General features: G+C 40.9%; 2 protein-coding genes across 3 annotated transcripts in view; one reads left to right on the forward strand and one right to left on the reverse strand.

Annotated features, from left to right (window-relative positions):
* Window positions 1-16,109, reverse strand: part of PEX1 (peroxisomal biogenesis factor 1) — a 37,356-nt gene extending 21,247 nt beyond the window's left edge. Inside the window, exons 1-9 of the mRNA XM_056118062.1 lie at window positions 15,911-16,109; window positions 11,332-11,475; window positions 8,872-8,955; window positions 8,352-8,466; window positions 7,493-8,253; window positions 5,244-5,363; window positions 2,756-2,879; window positions 2,424-2,527; window positions 1,080-1,162 (exon numbers count right to left, since the gene is read on the reverse strand). Coding sequence (XP_055974037.1) covers window positions 1,080-1,162; window positions 2,424-2,527; window positions 2,756-2,879; window positions 5,244-5,363; window positions 7,493-8,253; window positions 8,352-8,466; window positions 8,872-8,955; window positions 11,332-11,475; window positions 15,911-16,039 — 1,664 coding nt within the window. The 5' untranslated portion in view covers window positions 16,040-16,109. The remainder of the gene's footprint in view (window positions 1-1,079; window positions 1,163-2,423; window positions 2,528-2,755; window positions 2,880-5,243; window positions 5,364-7,492; window positions 8,254-8,351; window positions 8,467-8,871; window positions 8,956-11,331; window positions 11,476-15,910) is intronic.
* Window positions 16,110-16,376: 267 nt separating this feature from the next.
* Window positions 16,377-27,128, forward strand: RBM48 (RNA binding motif protein 48). Of its 2 annotated transcripts, XM_056118399.1 has the most exons (5): window positions 16,377-16,495; window positions 17,016-17,206; window positions 19,747-19,892; window positions 23,896-24,425; window positions 26,897-27,128. In XM_056118399.1, the coding sequence occupies exons 1-5, from the start codon at window positions 16,385-16,387 to the stop codon at window positions 26,981-26,983; spliced, it is 1,065 nt and encodes a 354-aa protein (XP_055974374.1). In that variant the 5' UTR covers window positions 16,377-16,384; the 3' UTR covers window positions 26,984-27,128. The 2 variants fall into 2 exon arrangements, with proteins under 2 accessions (XP_055974374.1, XP_055974375.1); XM_056118400.1 differs by lacking the exons at window positions 16,377-16,495; window positions 19,747-19,892 and having other exon boundaries at window positions 17,020-17,206.
* The last annotated feature ends 173 nt before the right edge of the window (window positions 27,129-27,301 follow it).

The following is a 27,301-nucleotide window of genomic DNA, read 5'->3' on the forward strand; positions in this document are numbered from 1 at the left end:
ACCTGATTATCATGACACATGAAATATTATGAAAGCTTAATCTTTTCACTAAAACAGTTAAAGATTATACTATTTCAGGAAATCAAACCTCTGCTACCCCATTTGCTAATGGCTTCTGTGAAGAATTATGAGTTAAATTTTATGTGAGGTTCTTATGTAAGAGAAAACATATCAGAAGCTTTTTCCAGATTTGTATTCTAGTTCAGAATTACATTAACAATAGAAAACTTATTACAGTTACAGCAATAAAGGAATAACTTAATTTGAAATAGTTTAAGACATTCAACTAACATTTTTGGATTTAACTATTAAAATAAATGCATTAGTTCTAAGAATCATTATTTTATTCAAACACTTATGCTCCAGGTCATTATAGTTGATTTCTTCATAAATAACAATTCTCAAAGTAAAATTTCTTTTTTTTTTTTTTTGCTTTTTGGGTCACATGCGGTGATGCACAGGGGTTACTCCTGGCTCTGCACTCAGGAATCACTCCTGGTGGTGCTCAGGGGACCATATGGGATGCTGGGAATCGAACCCATGTCGGCCGCGTGCAAGGCAAATGCCCTACCCACTGTGCTATTGCTCCAGCCCCTCAAAGTAAAATTTCTAATAAGCTTCATACCTTTAGTTATCTAAGAAGACAAATTATTAATCTAGGTATGGAAACAGAAAAAATTCTCAAAAAAAAAAAGATTAATTCATTAGTAAAATTACGGGAGGGCAGGAGTGATAGCACAGAGGTAGGGCGTTTGCCTTGTGAGCAGCTGGCCTGGCCAAGCCCGGTTTGATTCCTCCGCCCCTCTCGGAGAGACTGGCAAGCTACCGAGAGTATCTCGCCCGCACGGCAGAGCCTGGCAAGCTCCCCGTGATGTATTCGATATGCCAAACACAGTAACAACAAGTCTCACGATGGAGACGTTACTGAGCCCGCTCGAACAAATCGATGAACAACGGGAAGACTGTGACCATGACCAAAATTATAACAAATTTAATAATTTATGTATTTATACATAAAACCTTGCAGGAAAAATATAAATATGTCTGTAAAACATGCTAGTTTGGCCATAAATTCTTACCCCAAGCAGTTCAGCTTTAAAAAAGGAAGGATAAAGTCAATTTCCTCATTGTTTTCTTCTTTTACCATAGGATCTAGAAGGACCTATAGTAGCAAGGAAAAATCAGGTTTACATATCAAAAGTAAATACTTTGCCTGTATTTTCAGGTCCCATGAAACTGAATTTCTGGTTCTGTTTCACTGGGGAGAAAAGATATATTGCACATGCGAGAACATTCCTTAAAATAGTATTGACAATATTTTTACTCATTTTTACTCAAAGAACATAAATACGTTTGATCAAAAATAGTAAAGAATGTCTTTGCCATAACAGTTTATAAATGTATTTTTATTTGCAATTTTACTTTGTGTCACATTTATTCGTTTCACAATTCTTTTGTTGTTGTTTTGTTTGGGGGCCATACGAGGCTGTGCTGACTCCTAGTAATTGCACTCAGCAGCTGGCCTGGCCAAGGGGTTCTCAGGAGACCATACGGGATGCTAAGAATCAAACCTGCATGCAAGGCAAGTGCCCTACCTGCTATCCAATCCCAAGAAATTCTATTTGGGGGGGGGGGAAGGGGATGGTGGTGCATGCCTAATGGTGTGAGGGGTCATTCCTGGCATGTCCCAGAGGACCACATAGGTTGGATGGGATGGAACCTGGGTTGGCTGCATGCAAAATAGCATCTTGATTGGTGCTATTTCTTAAATTACTCAAATTCAAAAGTGGGGAAACAGTATGTCTAGTTCCAAATCACAGAATTAAAATGACCATAGCACCTTTGATTCTGTAATCACATGAATATCATATATAAACATATTATTCTAAAATGACCACTTTCTTGAGGCCCAAGCACAAAAATTTGTAAGTCTACAACTATTCCTCATGAAGTCTCACTAATAAAAATAAATAAATAAATAAATAAAATGACCACTTTCAAAATAGTTCTAGAAGGAATCAGATTAGATAATATTAGTGAATTCAGAATTTTAAAACTGCCAAAACAATAAGGGTAATAAATCAAAATTGCAAGTGAGAATACAAATGTTAAAAATCAAACCCTAATAAAAAAATTCAAACCACTAAAAGTAATATTTTGTTTCATTAGTAGAAGAATTTAAAACCATGATTCATTTGCCAGTTAGCAAAATCAACTCTTTGAAACTTAATTTCTGTCAGGGTATTGATTTTAAATTTAAGATAATAATTTGTGTAAATAAAGAGATCATAAAAAATATTTTAAATCAACTTATTAATTCCTCTTAGGCATTTTATGATGCACAGTCATACAGATAAATTCACTTTATATCAATCACATGTAACAACTGTCAATCCATTTAATATTCAATAGTATATAGTTACTTGTAGTGGGATCTTTTGCAGAAGACTGGTACTCAACAGAAAAATACTTTTTTCTTTTTCTTTTCCCCAAGAATGAACTGTATTCAGACAAAACTCCTTCAGCCCTATTGGAAAGAAAGTAGTAAGTGCATAGTTTGTACCAGTGCTGAGGTGAAATAATCTAGTTTAAATACCAAATTTATTGAAATTTAGATAAAGGCATTCTCTAACATGTTAAATCTTAATGGCCACTAGGTACACTGTCTGTTCACATGTCACACGTTGGGAAAAAAACAATTAAAAAATTGATGACTTCAATTGAAAAAAAAGCAAAATAAATAAAATGTACCTACCATCTTTAATTCTCAGTTTAATGTATTCTTCCTCTGATATTATTAAAGGAAGTGTGGTGGTAGTAGACTGCTGTACCCATGAAAAGAACACAGATTTTATGTCATCTTCACTTACATCTTTAGGCTGCCGGAGAGAAGAACAGTAATTCATTATCCTAATACTTGTCATGAACCATATTATTTAAGTAGCTTATCTTGCTAACAAAATCTAAACTGTACAAAACAAAAGCAGTGAAAGATGTTCACAGTCATGGTCTGGATTCAGAATTTGGCACCATGGGACAATGAGGACAATGGGGTCTCAAGACACTGGTTTAAACAGCAATTTGTTTGTTTTGTTGTTGTTGTTGTTTTGCTTTCTGGGTCACACCTGGTGATGCTCAGGGGTTACTCCTGGCTCTGCACTGGTGGTGTTCAGAGGACCATGTGGTGTACTAGGGATGGAACTTGGATCAGCCTCAAGCAAGACAAATGCCCTCCCCACTGTACTATTTCAAGCAGCAACAATGTGTGTGTGTGTGTTTTATTTTTTTTAATTTTATATTTTAATTGAATCACTGTGAGATAGTTACAAAGCTCTCATGATTGAGTTTCAGTCATAAAATGATTGAACGCCCATCCCTCCACCACTGTCCATTTTCCACCACCAACATCCCCAATATTCCTCCCATGGACCCCACCCCTGCCTCTACGGCAGACAATATTTTTAAACACTATTTTCCTCTCTGTCCAGCTGATTCACCTTCCATAATCTGGTTCCCTCGTGCCCTCTCTATTCCAGAACTAGGAGTGCAAACGTTCTGCCTCCCTTGGAGCTGTGGGGGCACATGGCTGTGCTCTGGCAGGTGGCATGTGATCGACCATCACTGGACTAGCGGCATCTTAATTAAAAGGTGGAAAAACCCAGTGAGGAGAGGGCCTCATGCCCTTCCTTCTGCTGACAGCAGTGCAGACATTTTGTACAGCAAATGAAATGTCTTTCTATGGGAAACAAACCCATTACATCCCCAAGTCACTTTCTATTTTCCCTGATATTTAGTCAAGGTACTGATACCCTCACTAACTACTAATAAACTTTTCCAAAAGTGTGAAGAAATTCTGAGAAGGAAAAAAAAAAGCCAGATCTTAAATTTTACAATAAAATGCAGTTTTTACAACATACTTGAAATTAAAAATAAAAAACAACAACAAAAATTCACAGGGGAAAGATGTAAATTATCTACCAAGGGAAAGAACCTCTATTCTACCATTCTGCAAACTTGCCACTGCCTGTTTTCTCTCTGCCTTCAGAGTTCAGCTATTAAAAACACCAAGACCAATAACCAAAAGTTATAATGAAATTCAAATCATGTGTATTGCTCAATGTGTCATATAAATGCTTAGTTACATACTGTTATAATAACAGCATTTAATCTGTTTTCCTCTTTGCCTCACATACTATAAGCTATATTATTTGAGGTTTCTTCATTTAGGACATAGTTAAATTGCTTATTCCATAATGTAATGACTCTTATGATCCTGAAAGCTGGTGTTTGAAAGCACACCAACATTCAAAGCAGTACCAATCACAATACCCAAAAAGGAAGCCCATATGCCCATCAACAGACTAAAGAATAAACAATGTGGTATATACATAAAGTGAATTATTTACTCTCTTTCCTTTCCCTCCCTCACCCTCTCTTCTCTCTTCTTCATAAACAGGATGTTCAGATACATACTACAACATGGATAAACTTGAAAACATATTAAGTGAAATAATAAGCGATAAATATCGTATAATCCAGAATATGTACTATCTAGAACAAGCAAAGAGAAAAATGCAGACTAGAGATTTTCAGGGGCAGAGGAAAAAGAAGATGGTAGCTATTGTTTGGGGTGATAAAAGTGTTTTGAAAACAGATAATGATGACAGTTAAAAAATTTTCTTGTATTTATATATATTTGGGAGGAGGGTTTGGGCCACACCAGGCAGTGCATAGGGATTATTCCTGCTTCTGTGAAGTGAGTGATCCCTGGTAGTGCTTGGAGGATCATATGTGGTGCATGGGATCAAACTTGACATAACCCCTGCACCAGCTCATGAGTAGTATGAATGTGAGCAATGCTACACAACTGTATACTTTAAAATAATTAAAATAGACTCCTTATGTGGCATATGCAACACAACAAATAAAGGGAAATAATTATTTCCTATGCCCTTCTAGCAAAAAGGAGTATTGTATTGTTACTTTTTGTTTGGGGCCACACCTAGCAGTGCTCAGGGCTTATTCCTGGCTCTGTGCTCAGGGATCACTCCTGGTGGAGCTCAGGAGACTGTATGTGTTTCCCCCGATCAAACCCAGGCTGGGAGTATGCAAGGTCTTACCCCCAGTACCATCTCTCCAGCCCCAGTATTATGACTTAACTAAAGCAACCAAAAATGTTACAATATATGTAGAAACGTTACAGTGCATGTAAACAATTGAAATATAACAGTAACTGAACTCACTAAGTTTTCTCTAGGTTGTAGTTTTAGGGATCTTGGAAGTTGGGGGATAGTTTCTACTTCAGTTATTTTGACTACTGAATGCATTTCTATATTTAGTCTCCTTCTCAGGTCATCTGGAATCTGAAATTAAAAAATACACATACATATAAATACACTTAAAGTGCAAGAAAAAAATTCACAGCATAAATATTAATACCTACAAATTAACACAAAATTATAAAAGCTATCACAATTCAGTGTCTAGGTAGGCATATGGATATTATATAACCAACACTGTAGCACTGTCCTCCTGTTGTTCATTGATTTGCTCATGCAGGCCCAGTAATGTCTCCATTGTGAGACTTGTTGTTACTGTGCTTGGCATATCAAATACATCATGGGTAGCTTGACAGGCTTTGCTGTGCAGGTGAGATACTCTCTGTAGCTTGCCGGGCTCTCCGAGAGGGACGTAGGAATTGAACCCAGCTCAGCCAGGCTGGCCGCGCACAAGGCAAACGCCCTACTGCTGTGCTATCACTCCAGCCCATTATATAACCAGACATACTAATATATCAAACATTTTGAGCTTCCAGTTCATTTCTTCTTATCGCCTCTTCAGAATGTGCTCTATCATTTCTCTCTCTGCTCAGACTAATCTGAAACCACTGCCGCGTCTCACTGCCCAGGGTAAGCAGAGACTGTACCACAACCCTCTATGGTACCAGGCCTTCACCATCAGCACTTCTTCACTCTGTCTTTATCCTACAAGTTTAAGGAAATGGCCAGGGTGTTCTCATCAAACAGTAGAACATGTGTAGAAACAAACAGTCAGAGTTAGGTTTTTGATTGTAAAGATGCAATGGGATCTCTCCAAGCAAAAGTTCAGAGCTCAGAGAAACGAGGTGAGGCAACGGGCCCAGGGCTTTTACACGACAGAGGCAAAAGGCAGGGAAACTCGGTAAATTGCCTGCATAAGGCTCCTAGGTTAAACTAGCAAAGAATAAGCAAGCATTGTCGCACTGTCCTCCCATTGTTCATCGATTTGCTCGAGCGGGCACCAGTAACGTCTCCATTGTGAGACTTGTTGTTACTGTTTTTGGCATATCGAACATGCCACGAGGAGCTTGCCAGGCTCTGCTGTGTGGGCGGGATACTCTTGATAGCTTGCTGGGCTCTCCAAGTGGAACGAAGGAATCGAACCCGGGTCGGCCGCGTGCAAGGTAAATGCCCTACCTGCTGTGCTATCGCTCCAGCCCACAAAGAGTAAAAGTATTAAAAAATAAATTAAAATCTACAGAGGTGATCCTCTTTCCTTTGATTTCCTGTCCTAATCATCTCCTCCCTTTATCACAGGCAAGTGTCACTTCACCACGGGCCAAAACTAGGTTCAAACAAACAGAGCTGGTGAATCGTTTCACATATATTAAGCATTAGTATCTGCAATTGGATGAGAAGGTGGAACACCAGGTGCTCTCCCCCTCTAAGCATCTGCTGAGGCAGAGCGGGCAGTACCTGGGGACATTCAGGTCCAGCAGCCATCACCAGGCAGGAAGGTCACGCTGTGGAACTCCCCCAAAATGGGCCAGTTCACCCAACAGTTAACAAGCACTTCCTGTGCTTTCAAATGCTTGGAAACAAACCTTTCCTAGGTATTAATGATGTGCAGCCTTGCAGGATACTCCATGACAAGGCAGCCCGCCAGAGTTTGGATCCTTGTACTACTTAGCTATAAAAAGTCCTCAGGCCAGGCCTGTACTTGTCTTACCTTATACTTGTTCAAGTATAGGAAGAAAAGACACAATCTTTTAATTTTTTTTTCTTTTTGGGTCACACCCAGCGATGCACAGTAGTTACTCCTGGCTCTGCACTCAGGAATTACTGCTGGTGGTGCAGAGGGGAATCAAACCTGGGTTGGCAGCGTGCAAGCAAATGCCCTACCTGCTGTACTATCACTCCAGCCCCGAAAAGACACAATATTTACCTAAACAAGGATGTTATCATGCAATCAGGAAAGTAATCCTGTAGACTTTTTTCTTTTGGGGGGATGAGCCACATCAGTGGTGCTGGGTGCAACTCTTAGTACTCAGGGGACCAGGTGGGGCCTGAGGACGAGCACCCAGCCCTTTGGACTCCCCAGCTCATCCTGTAGACTTCACACAGCTTCTTACAATACTACTTTTCAGTTTGTACCTAAAAATTTTCTTAAAAAAAATTCAGTTTATGACATGAGGGCAGATAAAGTAAAACCAAATTATAAAATTTATACTGACCCAGACTTTTCCAAGATGGAGAACCTCTACATTTTGCGTGTATTTTAGGGCATTCTTCAATTCCTCAAGTCCATTCCAGACAACCTGCAGGACACATGCCGTATCAGCTTCTTGACTATGGTCTGGGATAATTTGTTTTTCATCTGACTGTTCCGATATTTGCCGCTCTTTTTCGAGAGATGGGACATTTTGCTTTGTTCTGGTCTGCTGTTGCTTGGGAGAAAGGAGTTTAACTAGCTTTCCATATGTCACAGTAAAGCTGGGCTCTGTATCAAAGTATTCCTGGTCCCATGGAAATACGTGAATGGCACAGTGCTTGCTAAACAGAGAAGTTGTTGACACATTACATATACTGGGAGGCTGAGAGTTGCATACTCTGAAAATATTATCTAGAGGGACAACTTTTGATTGCATATTTTTGAAAGCATTGATTTCCGTTAAACCCCAGGAAGTCTCGTGATTCTTCTCAGACCCAAAAGAAAAAATGCTTCCTAGTACGGTCCACAGGCTTGGATTTGCCGAGTTAGCCATGGCCTCTGAATCTGTTTCACTCGACCCGGTCACTCCTGGCACTGACTGAGGTTGTTTGGTTTGAAATTCTCTTGTCACTCCCTTGTGGTCTCTTCCGTCATACTGGACTTTCCCATGTACGTTATCTATCTTTGAAAACGTATTCTCTTTGCTTTGGCGCGTCTTTGGCCGGATGAGGAGTTCAGTGTCAGTTTCCAGTCTTCCATACCCAGCAGCTGGTAGTAGTGCAACTGTGCAGAAAATAAAGGTTATCAGTGTGTGTTTATCTCTGTTTTGGATGCAATGATATGGTCGAGAGGAGAGGGGTGAAAATAATATGAGCACCTACCAATTTGGATAAATATGTAAGTATGCTGATCAACCCAAACGGGTAAAATTGCTTTCGGGAAAACTATTCGAATTTGGTCTAGAAGATGCTGTTCAAGAGAAGCTGCATGCAGCTCCTACAAGCAAAAGGAGAAAGACAAGTTCACCAGTTCATGTCTAAAATAGTAATATCAATCCATTCTTATAACGCAAACCAACTCAAAATATAATCAAGTTCAGAAAAGAGAAATCTAGACACGCTTATATTTTGAAGCAGTTTATCTTTTCAGTGGTACAGCTCTGGGGGTTGGAGAGATAGTAGTACAGCAGGTAGAGTGCTCGCCCTGCATGCGGCCGACCCAGGTTCAATCCCCAGTGTCCCATATGATCCCCTGAAGACCACCAGGAGTAATCCCTGAGTAAAGAGCCAGGAATAACCCCTGAGCATAGCCAGGTGTGGCCCAAAACCAACCAACCAACTGAACAAACAAACAAAAAAACAAAATAAAACCATGGTAGAGCTTTCAATTTGTTTTCTTTACCAGTATCTCCCAATCATCCACTGAGACAGGTTCCACTTCAACCTGCTGACAGGATACCACATGGGAACATGGTCTGAGAAACACCTGGAAAGTAACAAAAATAAAAAAATACTTTTAAGATTTTTTTATCCCTGAAAAATGTGTGTGTGTGTGTGTGTGTGTGTGTGTGTGTGTGAGAGAGAGAGAGAGAGAGAGAGAGAGAGAGAGAGAGAATGAGTTCTTCATTTGACAGATTTAAGACTTATTTTGGTGGGGTTGGGGTTTGGGGGTTGGACCACACATGGTGATGCTCAGGCCTTACTTCAGGCTCTGTACTCAGTGATAACTACTGGCGATGGTCTTAGGGGACCATATGGACATCAGGAATTGAACCCAGGTCGGTGGTGTGCAAGCAAGTCCCTACCCTCTTTACTATCTCTCCATCCCCAAGAATCATTCTTAACTACATTTTGGCACACCTATCATTTTAGGAAAAGTAGCTTTACAACTAGTTACCAAATATAGGAAAATTAGCTACTGAATATAGGAAAATACATCCTTGCCTAACACATTTTTGTAAAAAAAAAAAATAGAGGGGCCAGAGAGAGAATTCAGGAGGTAAGGCTCTTGTCTTGCATGTGGTCAACTCGATTTGATGCCCAAGCTGGAAAATTACAAAAATAAAAAATACTTTTAAGACTTTTCATCCCTTGAAATGGTCTGCTAAGCACAGCCAGGAGTGACTGCCGAGTATAGAGTCAGGGCTGGGCTTTGAGTACTACTGAGTATGACTTGGCCCCATCTCTAATAAAATAAATAAATATACATGTTAACAAATAACATGTTACCGTCACGGCTTGATCCATGTACTTAGTTTCTAGAAATATTGAAGTTATCAGTTTTAAAACTACTCAAGGCATGCTTGTAGGAAAGGAAAAAGGACACAGAAATGAGAATTCAATTATCTAGTCATTTTAGATGTAAAATCTTCTGTAGAGAAGAGCTGGGGAGAAAGCTCGAGTGGTAGAACACACCCTAGCAGGCGTGATGCCCTGAGTTTGACTCCTGACACCAGGGCACTCCTCTGCTCTATCAGCTCAGCTCTGACCCAAACAACAACAACAAAGTATCTTTATTTATTTATTTTAAATAAAATAAATTTTATTTAATTTTATTTATTTATTTTAAGTAAAATAAATGCCACCTTAATCCAGTCTATACAGATCTGTGAAATGCCATCCCATCTTTGTTTCCCAGTTAAAGGCACAGCTGGAGGTCAGGGAAGTAAAATCCCAAATCAATTAGCATTAAATGCTCCAGGTAAACAGAGCTTCCTTTTCTGGTTTTGTGGCTGGAGCAGAATTTTCCCCAAGCACTTCACCAGTCTCCTTAATTTATTTCTCTTTACAACCTCCCTAGAGTCATTTAAATTTGAAAGAAGTGATTCCTTTCAAAGGGGTGACTCCAGTAAAAGGGCCCCGGCAGAGATGCAATCCAGAGCTTCACCTCTGTGAGGCAAGTGCTCTACCACTGCATTCTCTCCACAGTCCAGAAGGGGGCGTTTCTGAGCTCTGGTCCACTAAGAATCTTGTTAGAGCCGGTCAACTTTCTGTTCCCATTGATGACTATCTGGGTGGACAGGGTCTTAATGGTACTGCTATAGTACAGAGATTGTAGAAAATTGGATGACTGTTCACCTGAAATGCAAGAGGAATTAAATTCAAGAGGACGTTACGGACATGAAGATCAGGAATAGGAAGCTTGATGTCTACCCTGGGAAAAGTGCCTTGTGCTCAAAGAGAACAGAATTGCAACTTGCTGTGCAATCCTGAACAAAATCTTCCCTCTCACTGGTCTGTAGAAGAAGGCACCAAGAGATTTCTTAGCTCACTGTTGTTACTGCTTTTAAGAATTCAGCAAAAAATTAATATAAGTACCAGTTCATCATCAAAAAACATCCAAGAGGGCTGGAGCAATTGTAGGGTAGGCTGGCACTTGCCTTGTAAGCTGCCAGCCTGGGTTCAACTCCCTGCATCCTAGATGGTCCCCTGAGCACTACCAGGAGTGAGCCTGTAGGAAGCCTTGAGAAATAGGGTGTGGTCCAAAAAACAAAACAAAAAACATTCAAGAACACTGGAGCTGGAAAGATAGTACAGGGTAAGTAAAGTGCTTGTGTTGCACACTCTGGACCCCCGTTTGTTCCCAGAAACCACACATGGTCCCCCAAGTCCTGCCAGAAGTGATTCCTGAGCACAGAGTCAGAAGTAAGCCTTGAGCACTGCTGGGTGTGGCACCCAAACCATGGCAGACCACAACACAGTGATTTAACAATGTAGATTAGAATGAACTTCTACATACTAGACCGCTGTAGCAAAGGTACTGTCTCATCTCCTTAGAAAAAAGTCTGAACTTTTCATCTTATGGAAATTACTAATATTACTTCACATACAAAAAATCACTGGTATCTCGTTTTGTGCTTACCTGTTCTCCATTTGAGAGTCCAAGTTTCTGACCAACTTGTCTGTTAATTTCAGCCACATTTTCCCCTTGATCGCTAAAATGCCTGCCTTCCACCCAGCTCAAGAATGCAGGCTGTTGACCCCAAGTCACTTCTATAGCTTGATTCTATTTAATAATAAGACACAGGAAGAAAGGTTTCAAAAGTTTTGCATTACTTTCTGGACTCACGTTAAAAAATTACTGCAATACACATAAACAAAACTTCTCTATGTATGTTGTCCATATTAGTCATAACATTTAACAAGGTATAATCATTTCTAACATCAAGTGCTGACATCACTATGAGTGAAACTAAAACCCTTATATTCTTATAATGGCATTATAGAATCAACCATTCTAGAATTCAAAGTGGTGATACATAGCCAATAAATGTACACAACCTTTGATACACATACACACAAATATACACATATGCAATTAATCTGGAGTAATATTTCACAAAAGAAAAAAGTATAACAGAAATTAATCCCTGTAGTATTTCTGTAATTGTAAAAAGTAATGTCTTTTAATATCTAGCCATAGAAAATTTATTAGATAAGCCACACATTTACTATATAATTAGAAAAATATCATGCTCATGGAAATGCAACAATGCAGTCTTAAAATTACAAAATACCAATGAGACTAGAGTATATAACCCTATATTAGAAGAACAATTAAAGGATCAAAAAATAAAAATGATTCTTTGAGACAATAAAAGCATCAAAAGACAAAAGCATAAATGTAAAGGCAGGCCCTTGTTACCATTAGTGATTACTGTTCACAAGTTCTCTGTACAGCTCCAGAAATTTTACACTATGACGCTTCTTAAATAATAAATTTTAGGTCCAGCATCAGAGAGATAGCTCACTGGGCTAGAGTTCATGCTGTGGGTACAGCCTCTGGGGTGCACTTCAGCTTTAGAGCACATACTTCAACATATATGAGGCCCTGGGTTCAACATTTGGCACACCCCTTGCTCCCCCCGATTTTTTTACTGAAACCACACTGCCTCTGAGCACTCAGGTAGAGAGAAACAAATGAACAGACCAGAGAAGGAGTTCCCTTTCCAGGGAATTTAATCAATAAAATGATCGATGACCTACAATTATTCAAACAAAATATTAGTCTGAGAAGGGAACCTTCTTTCATGGAAACCCCTTACTTTGTTTGAAGCCTTAGGAGTGGCCAGGATATCTGTTTTGATGCCTATGCCCTGGATATCTGTTGTCAACATGAAGATAGTAATCTGGAGAGGTCACGTTTATATGTGGCCTCTCCAGATTTCAGGGCTTTAGGGTCCTTAGCTTGCATTCAATGTACATAGGAGGCTGGCCCCCATTTCAGCTATCCCAGCAGATCCTAAATGCAGAGTCTGGATGGACAAAGTGAACTGTGGAAAAGCAGAGTTTCTCCCTTGGGAGGGAGACTGGTTGTGCAGCACTCCCACACTCACACCTCTCAGCTGCAGCCATGACAAAGGCCCAACTTCACTAATTCATGACTAATCTCTACAGAGACTCTTGCCTGCCAAAAAAGTTTCAGGTACAGGGGAGGGGTTTCCTTATGTGTTAAGTATGAAAATGGTCTCAATACTAGCCTCGGTCTCTCCACAAATATAATAGAGGTTCTCAAATATTACACATTCAAGTAGACTGAAGGCAGTTTTTTCATGCCTGCTGCTTTTGGGACTCACCTGGCTGTGCTTAGGGCTTTCTCCTGGTTCTGTACTCTGAGATCACTCCTGATGGGGTTTAGGAGACCATATAGGTGCTGGGGATTGAACCCAGCAGCTGCATGCAAGTTCCCTACCAACCATACTATCTTTGGAGCCCCATTCTGAGAACACTAAATGTTACAGATGTATGAAACCTGCAACCTAAGATTCTGATTTAGTGTATCTCAGGAAGGCCCAGAACAGCCATATACTTAATAGCTCAAGATAGTTCTAGCAAAGAACAGAAAAACATTGTTATGACCTTTTCCCCGTTATCTGTATTACATACTCAACATTTCAGTCTATTTAATTCTACTGTTAACTCGCAACTCATGATTTTCTGTAATAATAATTATCCATGCCCCCAAGTCAAATATTTCTGAAAACCTATTCTTAATTGCCAAAAATAAAAAAAAATGTTTTATAAACAAAGAAGTGTTCTTTTAAACTTAAGATAATTATATGAATAAATATGGACAGTTTGTGATTATACTAATGAACCACTGAAAATTATAACTACCTTTTAACAAAACATTTGCATCAACACTAGAGTAAAACATTATTAAGACAAACTACACAAAATAGGTGTGTATTACTGTTAAAAATAAATATTAGAAACAAAACCAGGATATTTACTCCTAATTTTAAACATTATCTCTATATTTTGGAATATTAGTAGCTTATTTTCTTTCTTTTATTTTCTCTTTGAATCAGTCTTTGTATTTTGGGGGGCTTATTTTCTTTCATAATTTCTATTATTATCCAAATTTTCTATAAAACCTATGTATTACTATTGTAACTAGGGAGGAAACAGAGGATAGGAAGCAATTTGCTTCAAGGGTAATGATATGTAAGTTTCAAAAAAGATATCCACAGATAAAGGCTCAAATTTGGAGGTGTGGGAAGTTGGGTACCACCTTTAGTGCTAAGGATAAAGCCAGGGTCAGCTGCAAATAAAGCAAGTACCTTAACCTTTGAGCTACCTCTTTGGCACCTGAACATTCAAGTTTTAAAATAAAAACCACTGAGTTCTTCAATAGTGATGAATATAACACAGTATCCACATCTGAAAACGAAATCCTTAGAGTTTCTGTAAGTATTTCTATAGTGACTGAAGGTACAGTCTCTGTCAGTGTTGATGCTGGAGCCAAAAGTTGAATGATAAAAAATAGAACACTAGGAATCAGGTAGGGCGCTTGCCTTGCATGTGGCCAAGTGGGGGTTCAACTCCTGGCACCTCATATCGTTTCCTGAGCACGGTGAGGAGTGATCCCTGACAGGAGTAAAAGCAAGCGCAGAGCACCCCCAGGTGTTGCCCATTAAGAAAAAAAAAATTATGTGGTACAACTGAAACCACTGTAATCACTTGATATTTAGAGTGGTGCACACCTAAAACATACCACAAGGTTACTTTGTTGTTTGTTTGGATTTCCCAAACAGACCAGCAGTGCTCAGGGCCTCATGTCTGGAGGTGCTTGGGATACCTGGGTTGCTGGGACTGAAGTCTAGTACGCACTCAAAAGAGTATGGGTTTAAAAATAATAAAGAAGGATCTGAAAGGATCTGTTCAATCTGGCATGCTTTGAAATTTAGGAGAAAATAATCTAGGATAGAGACTATAAAACCCAGCTCCCGGCAGAGTCTGGCAACCTCCCTGTGGTGTACCCAGTATGTCAAATACCAGTAACAATGATGGGTCTCATTCTCCTAACCCTGAAAGAGCCTTGAATATGGCACTTTTTAAAAATCTCAGGCAAAGGAAACATTACTGGTGTCTGCTGGAGGCAATCGACGAACAACAGGATGATCGTGATCGTGAATCTAGGATAGGTTAAAAGTGGGACATTTGAAATAGTGCAAACTCTTAAAATAGTTCTTGCAAGGTTTCAACGGTGGAGTGTGCATGAGTGAATCCAGAATTTTCCTAGGCTTTCCAATTCCATTCCTCTGCTCCATGGACATCTTGAACTCTGAGATTCCATGCCTCTATTTTAAGTTACAAAAGTAAACTCAAGTCTCCACCTGTGGCTAGAGCCATGACCAAGACCACAAAAAGGTTGGTTTGGACCTAACTCTCAGGTCCAATAATGCCTAAGTCACTGCACATTCCTGGAACGTCTCAGATGTGTTCTGAGTGTCCGCGACACAGTTAAGAATGATCTTATTAGGGGCCGGAGCCCTAGGGCAGCTGGTAAAGCGCTAGCCTTGCAGGAAACTGACATGGGTTCGATCCCCGGGACCCCATGTGTTTCCCCAAGCACCGCCAGGAATAATTCCTGAAGTGCAGAGCCAGGAGTAAGCCGGGGTAATCCCTGAGCATCTCTTGTGGCCCAAACCGCCCCCGCCCCCCCAAAAATCATTTTATTAAATCCTGCCGGTAGGGCTCAAGCCAGGGCTCAATCCCCTGTTAACCTAAAAGGGCTGCGCCAACCAAATCCATCCGACCAGGCAACTTGAGAATTAATGGAAGCAAAATCACTTAAACTAGCCACGATCAACAACTTTTTTCCCTAGTTTTTCCAACGGAAAGTCAGGAATATCTGAAAGCAGCAGTAGGATATTGGGAGTTGATGACAACAAGTGGAAAGATCTGAAATAAAGCAAGTGCCAGATCTGGAGCTGTGCAGGGGGGGTGGGGGTGGGGGGACAGAGACTGCCCAGACCGGTCCTGCTCTTGCGGACCCGTGTCACCTTTAAACTGTTTGGCAACACCGGGAAGGCGGGGGAGAGGCCTGTGTGCTCACCGCGTCCCTAAAACGCCTCGGTCCCTTGCGACCCCAGACAGTCCACCAGGAGGTCCTGCGTCCCGGGAGGGGGGCCCCCACCCCCAGGCTCGCGCGTTACCTGTAGCAGATGCAGTTGGGCCACGAGGCGACGGGGCAAGCGCAGGAAGCAGTCCCGAGCATTGGAAAAGGTCACAGTCACGGCCGCCCCGCCTTCCCCTGCACCAGCCAGGCGATCGCCCCCCCACATCTTTCGGAAAGCGACTCGGACCTCAGCCGCCCACCCTAGCCGACCCGGCGGCCAGGGCAGGCCGAGGGAGCAGGAGTCCGAGAAGCTCGAACGGACCCGCCTCTTGTCCCCGCCCCTTCTCCCCGCGGGCGCCCTGTCGTGGGCGGGGCGAGCGAGTCTTCGGCTCTCGGAGGGTCCTCCAAGCCGCCAGGGGTCGCCGACTCTTCTCTCGCGTGCGCGCGCGCAGAGTGATGCCCGGCGCTGTCGATTCTCTAGCCAATCCTGGCACGCCTTGACCCAGACTGCTCGCTGATTGGACAACGCGTGGCGGATGTTGTCGCTTTGGCGAGGACCAAGGCCGGCAAGATGGCGTTCCTTGGCCGCGAAGTTGGGACTGTACTGAGCCATCACGTCCAGAAGGCTGTGTGTGACTCGAGGGCCGCGTATCGGGAGGGGCGACGACCTCGCGCGGTCAAGGTAAAGTGATTTGGGTTTTTCTAGCTATTTTGGTAACTCCGTGGATGCCCTTAACTCCGAATACCCAGCCTATGTAAAGATGGGTTTGACAAGGCTGCTTGTCCCATCCAACTCTCGTTGGAGATTCCTGTGAGGAATCCTGATCCTCAGGTAACAAGATTCCCCTTAGTCAGCAACTGTTTCACCAATCATTAAATATATATAAACAGTAAATTTATATATTCTGTTCTCGGAAGTGCTTTGCACAGGGTAAGCAGTGACTGGTTACTCATTGGCTCTTCCTACTAGCTTCTGCTGAACGGATTTCTGGGAAACACTTCGATTGAAGGTAATCTGTTACGTGGCTTGTTTTGAGGGCTCTTACACACGGAGTGAGTTATTCTTATGTAGAGAGGAGAGAGGTTTTAAAATTTCTCTGAAGAGTTGAACAGAATTTTAAGTTTTCAAAGCTTGTTCTTAAAAAAGACTTATTTGATCTAGGCTTAATTGAAGTTATTCAACGCCTTGGTATTTCTTTCAGGTATACACAGTCAATTTGGAATCCAAATACTTATTAATACAAGGAGTACCTGCAGTGGGAGCAATGAAGGAGTTAGTTGAGCGATTTGCTCTGTATGGTGCAATTGAACAGTATAATGCTCTAGATGAATATCCAGCAGAAGAATTTACAGAAGTTTATCTTATTAAGTTTATGCGTTTGCAAAGTGCAAGGTAATGTGAAAGTAACACAGAATCCCATTCGTCCATTCCCATTGCTATCATTTGACCGCAAAGTTTCCCTCGTACTGAATTGCCCAATAACATGCCCCATATTTTCCTTCAGTCGTCTTAAATTTTGGTTTTAACAAGTCTATTTCCACCAAGTCATTCCCATGCTTACCTTCCTGTTGTGTAATTGGTAGATTAAAAGTTGGGTTTTGAATAACTTTTCCAATTCCACTGATTACCAACATGGCCTTGGACATTTCTTTTCACCCATTTAGCCTGTTTTTCCATCATGGAAAACCCATCTTGTAAATCAACCTCTTTCCTCAGATGATGTGAGATTAAATGAGATCATACTCATTATAGCATGTTTCTTGGACAGATGACTATGAGTATTGAAATTCTTATTGTTGTGCATCTATGTGAATTGACTATCTCCTTCAGCCTTTTGTTTGGGGGCCACACCTGGCTATGCTCAGGGCTTACTCCTATTTCTGTACTCAGGGGTTACTCCTGTAGGGTTATGGGTTGGTGGGAACCAAACCCTGGTCACCTGCATGCAAGGCTAATGCTGTACCCACTGTACTATCTCTCTGGCCCCATAACTGTTCTAATGCTGACTCCTGCTCTTGTCATTTAATCTACTGCTAGGTTCATCTCAGGTATAAAGAAGACTATATTTAACAAATAAATTATATTTATAATATAAATATATTAATAAGCTCAAGATGGTTCAAAGTACATGCTTTGCAGGTGTTGATCCCTGGCACTGCATGTTTCCTCAAGCGCCACCAGGAGTGACTGTAGATCTCAGACTATTCTCTCAGCATCATGGGCTATGCCCCCCCAAAAAAAACAACAAAAAGAATTTATATTTCACTTTTAATTGCTACAAGTAGCTCTTTGAGTCTGCCACAGAAGAACTTGATTGTATACGGTCATGTTCTCATATTGCTCTTTTGTGAAATCCACTTCCCTAACAAACTTTTCACACGTGGTAAATAAAGCATATTTTGTAGTTTTGCATCTCCCACTGCACCTAGTACTGTAGATCATGAAATTTAACATCTGCATTTGAATCATAACTACACATGCCATGTGAACATGACCGAGTTATATAATTTTCTGTCTCATAACAATTATAAGGTTGTTACTTAGTATTCAAGCTAATTAATTCAGGACACTGCCAGACATAAAATAAGATCTCTATAAGTCTTATCTGATACAAAAATATGTACTTATTGTAGTAGGGCCTGGCCAGTCACAGATATTTAGGAAGTAGTTTGTGAATGAATACCATCCTTGCATTTTCAAGTTGATTAGATAAATCCATATTTCTTCAGTTGTTGAAGGAAACAATTTTACAGAGGTCATATTTTTATCTTTCATGTATGTCACTATTTATCTTTCATGTATGTCACTATAAGAGCATATTAGTTCAATCCCAGCACCATTACAAAAAAAAAAAAGTTTTGAAGTAGAACACATCATACTGAAAAGACTAAATTGGGTATGACCTAGTCTCAAGCGCCAATTTTTTTGGGGGGGGGTCACACCCAGAATTGCACAGGGCATACTCCTGGCTTTGCATTCAGGAATTACTCCTGGCAATGCTCAGAGGACCATATGGGATGCTGGGTACCGAATCTGGGTTGGCCGCGTGCAAGGCAGACGCCCTACCCACTTTACTATGGCTCCAGCCCTGCGCCATTTTTCTTAACAGAGAAGATCTCACAGATTATGTACTGCTAGATCACAAGGCAGTCAAAGGGTGCCTGAATATATGTAATTAAGTCTAACTCAGAATCCATCAAAACTACTCAGGGAGGGAAAAAAAAGGCTTTAAAAATATGCATACTGAAAGTAGACTATAGATCAAACATGATTGCCACTCAATTCCTCTTTTGTAAACCACAGCACCCAAAAGGAGAGAGAGAACAAAAGGGAATGCCCTGCCACAGAGGCAGGATGGGATGGGAGGGGTGGGGGGGGGGGAGGGATACTGGGATCCGTGGTGGTGGAAAATGGGCACTGGTGGAAGGATGGGTACTCGATAATTGTATAACTGAAACCCAGGCACAAAAATTTGTAAGTCTACAACTGTAACTCATGGTATTTCACTAATAAAAAAAAAATATATATATATATATATGCATAGAGGGGGCTGGAGCAATAGCATAGTGGGTAGGGTGTTTGCCTTGCACACGGCTGACCTAGGTTTGATTCCCAGCATCCCATATGATCCCCCGAGCACCACTAGGAGTAATTCCTGAGTGCTTGAACCAGGAGTAACTCCTGTGCATTGCTGGGTGTGACCCAAAAAAGCAAAAAAAAAAAAAAATGCATAGAGACTGTCCATAAACAATACATTGTAATTTCCAAACCATTATATATATACATATATACACACATATATATACATATACATACACACACACAGAGGAAAGGCTGAATTTCCCTTTTTCAATCTATTCATTGTATGCTGTTTATGCTTTCACTCCAAGTAAATCGAGATAAATAAACCATGCTGTTATGTTTTTGTTTAGGATGGCCAAAAGAAAAATGGATGAACAGAGTTTCTTTGGTGGATTGCTTCACGTATGCTATGCTCCAGAATTTGAGACAGTTGAAGAAACTAGAAAAAAATTAATTGAGAGGAAGGCTTATGTAACAAAAGTTACCCAAAATAATGGTATGAAAAGCCTCTTACTAAACATCACCTATATTAAACTAGTATAAACTAGTATATTGACCTTAAGCTAATATATTGTCAGAGAGTTCCCAGTCTAATGGAAAGAGAGCCAGATAAATGATAAACTTTTTTTTTGTTTATCTTTGGGCCACACCCAGCTCTGCTTAGGGCTCACCTGGTGGGGTTCAGGGAATCATATGGGGTGCTGGGAGATTGAACTTGGTGACTGTGTAAGGCAAGCATACTGCCTGCTGTATTATTGCCCCAGACCCCAAACGGTCAACCCTTAGTAGCTGTAAGCTACAACATTCTGCGCAGGTCTCCACATAATCTGGCCTGGTAAGAGGGACATAATTGGTGTTAAGACTTTCTATAGAATCTAACTGGTGATTGAGGGTTTTGTTTTGCTTGGGGGCCACACCCAGTGATGCTCATGGGTTATTCATGGCTCTGAACTCAGGAATTACTCCTGGAAGTACTCAGGAGACCACATAGGATGCCCAGTCAGATGTTTGCAAGGCAAGCATCCTACCCATTATACCATTGCTCTGGCCCCAGGTGATTGAGTGTTGAAGGACTATTAAATACTTCCAAGAATTGGAGAGGAAGAGTGGACTAGCCAGAATGTTTAATGGCCTGAAAAGAAAGTGAACATTGTGCATTTTAAGGAACTATGTGCAGTATAGGATACATGATGGTAGACACAGGGACTCAACAAAGATAAGATTAGAAAAGTTGGCAGGAAGTAAAGCACAAAGGACCTGATGTTCCAGGATAAGAAAGTGAGACTTTTTAACCTAAAGGAAGAGAACAGTTACAGAGCAGTTTCCAGTTGCTAATCTAAAACCAAGAGCAGAAAGTTCCAGTCTTGATTACCAGCCAATGGAATAAACTGCCCCATTCCCATAAGAGCAGTGTTTTCCTGGACACATCCAAGTGCCTGGAACTAAATACTGGCGTCTGGTACATGGATCGTAGGACCTCAGCATGTAGAAATGGACAAAGGCAATATGTAGGGTCTGTGACGCTGAGATGAGCAAAATTTTCATACTGTAGTTCAGAGATCCAGCCTTATTTTGCCTACCTCCCTCTTTCAAAACAAACAAAAAAATTCAATTTCTCCTCTAAAAACATCTAAGAAAATAGAAGGTACCCTCTCCCCAATCACATTGAGACTACTACCTCTCTTCCTGGATCATTCAGTGTTCCCCCAAAAGGGTCCCCACTATACTCACTCTCTCTGGCCTTAAAATGAAATTTTGGAATGGTGGAATGAGAGGGGCTGTGAGCCACACACAGCTGTGCTCAGAGCTTAACCCCTGGCTCTGTGCAGGGACCACGCTTAGTGCTTAGGAAACCACACCCTCCCTGTGAGCTTTTTAGCCCAGTAGTATCTGTTACTTTCTTGTCTTACTGTTCCTACTGCCACATACCCCTCTTTTTCTCCTGAAATAACCACTTTTAAAATGTACCTTTTGCAGGGGCTGCAGTCATAGGACAGCAGCAGGTAGGGCGTTTGCCTACTATATGGATCATTTGACAGTTGACCTGGTTTCAGTCCCAGGCATCCCATAGGGTTCCCCGCACACTGCTAGGAATTACTTCTGAGTGCAGAGCCAGGAATAAGGCTGGACATTGCTGGGTGTGACCCCAAAACAAAAAAAAGTTTTGGGGGCCAGAGAGATGTACAGCGAGTAGGGCACTTGCCTTGCATGTGGCTAACCTGGGCTTGATCACTATGGTTCCCCAAGCCTGAGTGACCCCTGAGCACAGAATCAGGAGTAAACCTTGATCACTGCTAGATCCAGTCTCCTTACTACCCCTATTCTCCGCCCCGCCGCACACACCAAATATTACTTTAAAAAAATGTACCTTTTGATTTCTATTTATCCACAGATCTGGACTTCTTTCTATTTCATAACATTTCCAGGTTATTACATTAAGCTGTTGCTTAAAGAATAAAAAAGGGGGCCAGAATAGTACAATGGTCAGGAGACTTGATTGCAGAAGTCGATCCAGGTTCATTCTTGGCACCCCCATATGGTCTATCAGCATGATCCATGAGCAAAACTGAGAGTGAGCCCCAAGCACTGGTGGATGTGTCCCTAAAACAGGAGAGGAGAGAGGGAAACTGGCTTTAGAGTAGTCTACTATGTGAAATTACCAGGTTGCTAATCAGCAGGCAGTAGAAGAGGCCCACTCGAGTGCTGCACAGGTCTCTGCCTTGCTCTGTCGTCCCAGAGAGACAGTAAAGGAGAGTGGGAAGTGGAAATGGTGGTGAAGAGAAAATGAGATCAACTTTGTGCGCTTCTTGTCATTAACTTAAGGAAGTTAAGATTGTAGAGATAGGCCAGGGTTCAATTCTGGACACTGTATGGTTCCCAAGCACTACCAGGTGTCACTCCAAAAACAAAATAGTAAAATAGTAATAGTAAGGGAAAGACAGGAGCAATGAACAGTTGGTAGGGTGCTTGCCTTGCACATGGCTGGTCAGGTGTGGTCCCAGAAAAAATATTTTTTTCAGTCTCCTCAGTTTCTCTCACTCTGTCCCCACTCCTTCCCTTCCTCACCTCCCTCTTTCTCCCTCTCCTCCCTCCCCCTCCCTCTCTTCCTCTTTCCCTTTCCCTCCCCCTCCCACTTGGTTTTGGGCCACATCTGGCAAAGCTCAGGGGTTACCCCTGGCTCTGCACTCAGGAATCAGTCCTGGTGATGCTTGGGACCATATGGGATGCCAGGGATCAAACCTACACTAGCTGTGTGAAAGGCAAGCATCTGCTATATTATCTCTCCAGGCCAATTAGTCTACATTTATATGTTTTAAAATATGAGTAAGTTTTTTTTAAGTTAAGCTAAGAATGAAACACAAAGTGTAGATTCTGGGATGCTATTGAAATGTCAAAGTGTTGAGAATGAAACAAATCCTAGTTATAAAGCAGTGTATCTGTATCATATTGCCACTCAATTGGAGCAGTTGTGAAACTGATTATGAGGTAGTTAGGAGCAGAGTAAAATGGCTTTAGACAAAGAGCAATGAATGAAGACCATAGAATGGTTCTGTTATCAATAATAATATGAACCAAAGCAAGCAGTGGGGCTGGAGAGATACAACAGGGGTTAAGGCACTTGCATGTAACCAGCCAATGTAATTAAGTAGAAATCAAAAGACACATTTCAAAAGTGGTTATTCCAAAGGAAGAAAAGGAATGTGTGATAGGAGGAAGAGGTCAGAAGATGCCCAGAGATAGCTGGGCCATAGAGCTGCTAGTGTTAGTGTGAGTACCTTGCATGTGGGAGGTCTGGGTTCAGTCGTCAGCGCTACATGGTCCCCTAAGCACCAAGCCAGTAGTAGTGACCTTGTACACTGACAGGTGTGGGCAAAAAAAAAAAACAAAAAAAAATAGTTTACTCACAGAAGTAGAAACCAGGCCTATGATGAACAAGGAAAGAGCAAAGCCTGGCACTAATAACAGCTTTATATCACTTTGGGGGGAAGGGGGAGTTATAGGGGAGACATACCCAAAGGAGCTAAAGGTTTACTCCCGATTCAGGGCTCAAGTTATCACTTCTTGTAGCTAAGGGGATTATACAATGTCAGGATCACTTTTCCTGGGGTTTGAACCCAGGTTGGCTACATGCAAGGCAAGTACACTGTCCCCTGTACTATCTATTTGGCCCCAGTTTTGTTTTTTGTTTTTTGTTTTTTGTTTTCTTTTTGGGTCACACCTGCCAATGCACAGGAGTTACTCCTGGTTCATGCACTCAGGAATTACTCCTGGCGGTGCTTGGGGGACCATATGGGATGCTGGGAATTGAACCTGGGTTGGCTGCGTGCAAGGCAAATGCCCTATCCACTGTGCTATTGCTCCAGCCCCCTTCCTTTTTTTTTTTAATCAGCTTTTGAACTTCATGAATGTATTGACTGCTTAAGAAGAAAGAAAAAAAGTAGCAATGAAAACAATAAACGAATCATATCTGTTTCCCTCACCTTTTAAAATAAATACAGAGCCTAAAGACACAAGAGATTCTACACAGGACTTTCAGAAAGCAGAATCATCTGGATTTAGTGTAGACACTTCGAAAAATCCTGGGAACTCAGATCCTTGCCTCCCATATTCTTGTGAACTGCCTTTATGTTATTTCTCCTCACAATGCAAGTGTTCATCAATGGAGCATGTGAACAGAGCACCTGAGTCCTCCCAGGATGGTGGAAGGTACAACAGAACAGCAGGGCATTGTAATCACAGTGGCTCTCTGCACAGAAAACAGACAAAAAACAGTTCAGTAGCTTGCCCACGGTCACAAGCGGCAGCTTCTCCTTCAGAGGCGGTGGACAGGTTTATGCCCAGGACAACACAGCTGCAAGAGCGGAAAAGGAGAAGGGAAGATGACCGCAAACGTGGAGCTTTTCCGGAAACAAGCACCAGCAGCAATGATGTTATGATTGGGCCTCGGTTGCCGGACATTCCTAAGGTGGATCTGCATGACGACTCCTTGAATACAACAGCAAATATAATTCGGAATAAATTGAAAGAGGTAAAGTAATTTATTTTTTTAAAGACTATGAGATAATCTGGTCACAGATCAAACAAGTAGCTAAATAATTATAGGAATTTGAACTGTCAACATTTTTTCATTTTGTTTTCAATGTTTTCCCTGTTAAATAAACTGAATTTTGAAATAGAAATTTGGTTTGAATAACACTAATGCCGGGGCTGGAGTGATAGCACAGCTATCATGAGAATCATTATCTCAGGGCGTTTGCCTTGCACGCAGCCTGCCTGGCCAAGCCGGGTTCGATTCCTCCGCCCCTCGGAGAGCTTGGCAAGCTGCTGAGAGTATTCAATATGCCAAACACAGTAACAAGAAGTCTCACAATAGAGACGTTACTAGGCCCACTTGAGCAAATTGATGAACCACTAATGCTTGTTTTAAACAATGAACATACAAAAAATAAAATATAAAAATTTCAGTCAGATAAAATTCACCTATATGGAGTGGAACCTAGCACCCACCTTTTTATAACTCAAGATGGGACCGGAGCCATAGTACAGTTGGTAAGGTACTTCCTTTGCGTGTGGCCAACTTGGGTTTGATCCCCAGTTTCACGTGCACCCCTGAGCACAGACAGAAGTGACCCCAAAACGGAAAAAAAAAGATTCTAGGTAGTTCTGGTATGAGTAGAGTAGACAAGTACAGAATTGAATGAAAATTATTATATTTCTGGACTGGAGTGATACCACGGCGGGTGGGGCATTTGCCTTGCACGCGGCCGACCTGGGTTCGATTCCCAACATCCCATATGGTTCCCCAAGCACTGCCAGGAGTAATTCCTGAGTGCAAAGCTAGGATTAACCCCTGAGTATCGCAGGATATGACCAAAAAGGGGGAAAAAAATTATTATTATATTTCTTTTAGATTGAGAGTTACTCAGCAAATGTAAAACTGCTTCGTTTGCTTCTTTGATAGAAATACCCTAGCCTTAGAAAATGAAATTATTGTACTACAGTATAGTAAATTTTCAAACAATGTTTATATAATCATTTGCTGTTTTCACAATATAATCAAAAGAAACTTCTTTTGGAGCAAGCTTCTTATAAAGCAAACAAGAAGAGAGAGAATGCTTTTGTATTTTAACTTGAGGTTTAAAAAGTGCTTTTCACAGGTTTACAGGTCAACATGGCATCATTTCTTTTATGTATGATATTTTTTACATGAGAATCATTATCTTAGTAATGATACATGGCAATGCCTAGGGTTATTCCTGGCTCTGCACACAAGAATTACTCCTGGCAGTGCTGAGGGGACCAGAGGGGATGCCAGAGATCAAATCTGGATGGGCATGTGCAAGGCAAGTACCCTACCCACTATACTATTACTGGGCCCCAATTAAGGATTATTTCAGAATAATAAAAACCATTGACAGAGTTTCTACTCTAAGCCTTCTGTTGAAATTTTTTAGTTTGTACTGGTACCCTTCCTTCCTGAATTGAAGCAGTGATAAAGATTCATAGCAATCTTAGTAAAAATAACTGCTATTTTTAAGACAAGTTTTAGGTTCAAATCCAAGAACAGAAATAGCAAAACAAAAAAGGAAAAATTATGCTGCATTTTTTAGTATTTCTATTTTAAGCGTTTCCCTTATTCTGCTTTAATTTACTGTCCATTCTTTATATAATGGCTGGTTTTCCTTTTTCCCCAAGAAAATGAGACATGTTATTTTTTTGTGAAATGTTTTATACTCCACAAGTTTCTATGTCTCTCTCTAAGTATATCCCAAAGCATCAAAGTCTCAGGTTGGCATAACTATGGTCCCTGTAACTATTAAGTGACTTCAGATAGGTTGAGGAACATTAAATAGAATATATGTTTTCTTTCCTCCCCCTCCCACCTTTTTATTTCTTGTTAAACGGCTTTGGAAATTTTACAGTCAAAGCCAGAGAGATAGTACAGGGGTTAAAGCAAAAGCACTTGTCTTGCATGAGGCCAACCACAGTTCATCACAGAGCACTTCCAGGAATGATTCTTGAGCACTGCCAGGTGTAGTCTCAAAACAAACACTGTCCTCCGTTGTTCATCGATTTGCTCAAGTGGGCCCAGTAACGTCTCCATTGTGAGACTTCTTGTTATTGTGTTTGGCATATTGAATACTCTTGGTAGCTTACCGAGCTCTCTGAGAGGGACGGAGGAATTGAACCCGGCTCGGCCGGGCTTGCTGCGTGCAAGGCAAATGCCCTACCGCTGTGCAATCACTCCAGCCCAGTATCAAAACAAGAATAACAAAAAAAGATTTTACGGCTATCAATGTTTGGACAGAAAACTTTGCTGTGCCTAGATTTTGGACTTTACCTTGTGCTAGCTCTGTCTGGCATGTGATGACAGACATTGAACTCCCAGACCTAAACAGTCTTTTCCAATACTTTGTCATTATGCTATAAGAACTAAGTTTGTCATTATGCTATCAGAACTAAATTCTTTTTTATTTTTTAATTTTTTTTTTAAACCAGGTAATTTCAGCTGTGCCAAAGTCTCCAGGGGACAGTTTGGAAGATGTGCGTATAAGTCATCCACTAAAACAAAGAAGAAGAATATAGATTGTCAGCAGCAAGTTAATATTTTTTGATAACCTATTTATTTTTTATTAGCCTATCATTGTAATTCTTGTAGGCTTAATGCTGTTCTTTTCTAATATACTCTTTGTAATTCATTCAAAATATTTGTCCAATAAAGTTTTATTTAAAATTAGTTATAATTATTGTTTTTATTTGACCCATACTTAATATTATAAAAACTATTCTTATTACCTCTAACCATTGTTATAACTATATGTAAGTTAATTAAAGCAAATACAAACTTTATGGTACAAATAATGATAGACCTTAGGCTCTCTTTATGATTTTTAAAAAATTTTT

This window comes from Sorex fumeus, unplaced genomic scaffold (assembly GCF_029834395.1).
Source record: "Sorex fumeus unplaced genomic scaffold, SorFum_2.1 ptg000037l, whole genome shotgun sequence".
Lineage (NCBI taxonomy): Eukaryota > Metazoa > Chordata > Mammalia > Eulipotyphla > Soricidae > Sorex > Sorex fumeus.

Excerpts from the sequence above, each read along its gene's own strand:
- RBM48 (XM_056118399.1), top strand. The coding sequence starts at position 16,385 with ATGGCGTTCCTTGGCCGCGAAGTTGGGACTGTACTGAGCCATCACGTC. Across the intron at positions 16,496-17,015 it reads GACGACCTCGCGCGGTCAAG|GTATACACAGTCAATTTGGA; the intron begins GTAAAGTGATTT and ends TATTTCTTTCAG. Across the intron at positions 24,426-26,896 it reads TTCGGAATAAATTGAAAGAG|GTAATTTCAGCTGTGCCAAA; the intron begins GTAAAGTAATTT and ends TTTTTAAACCAG.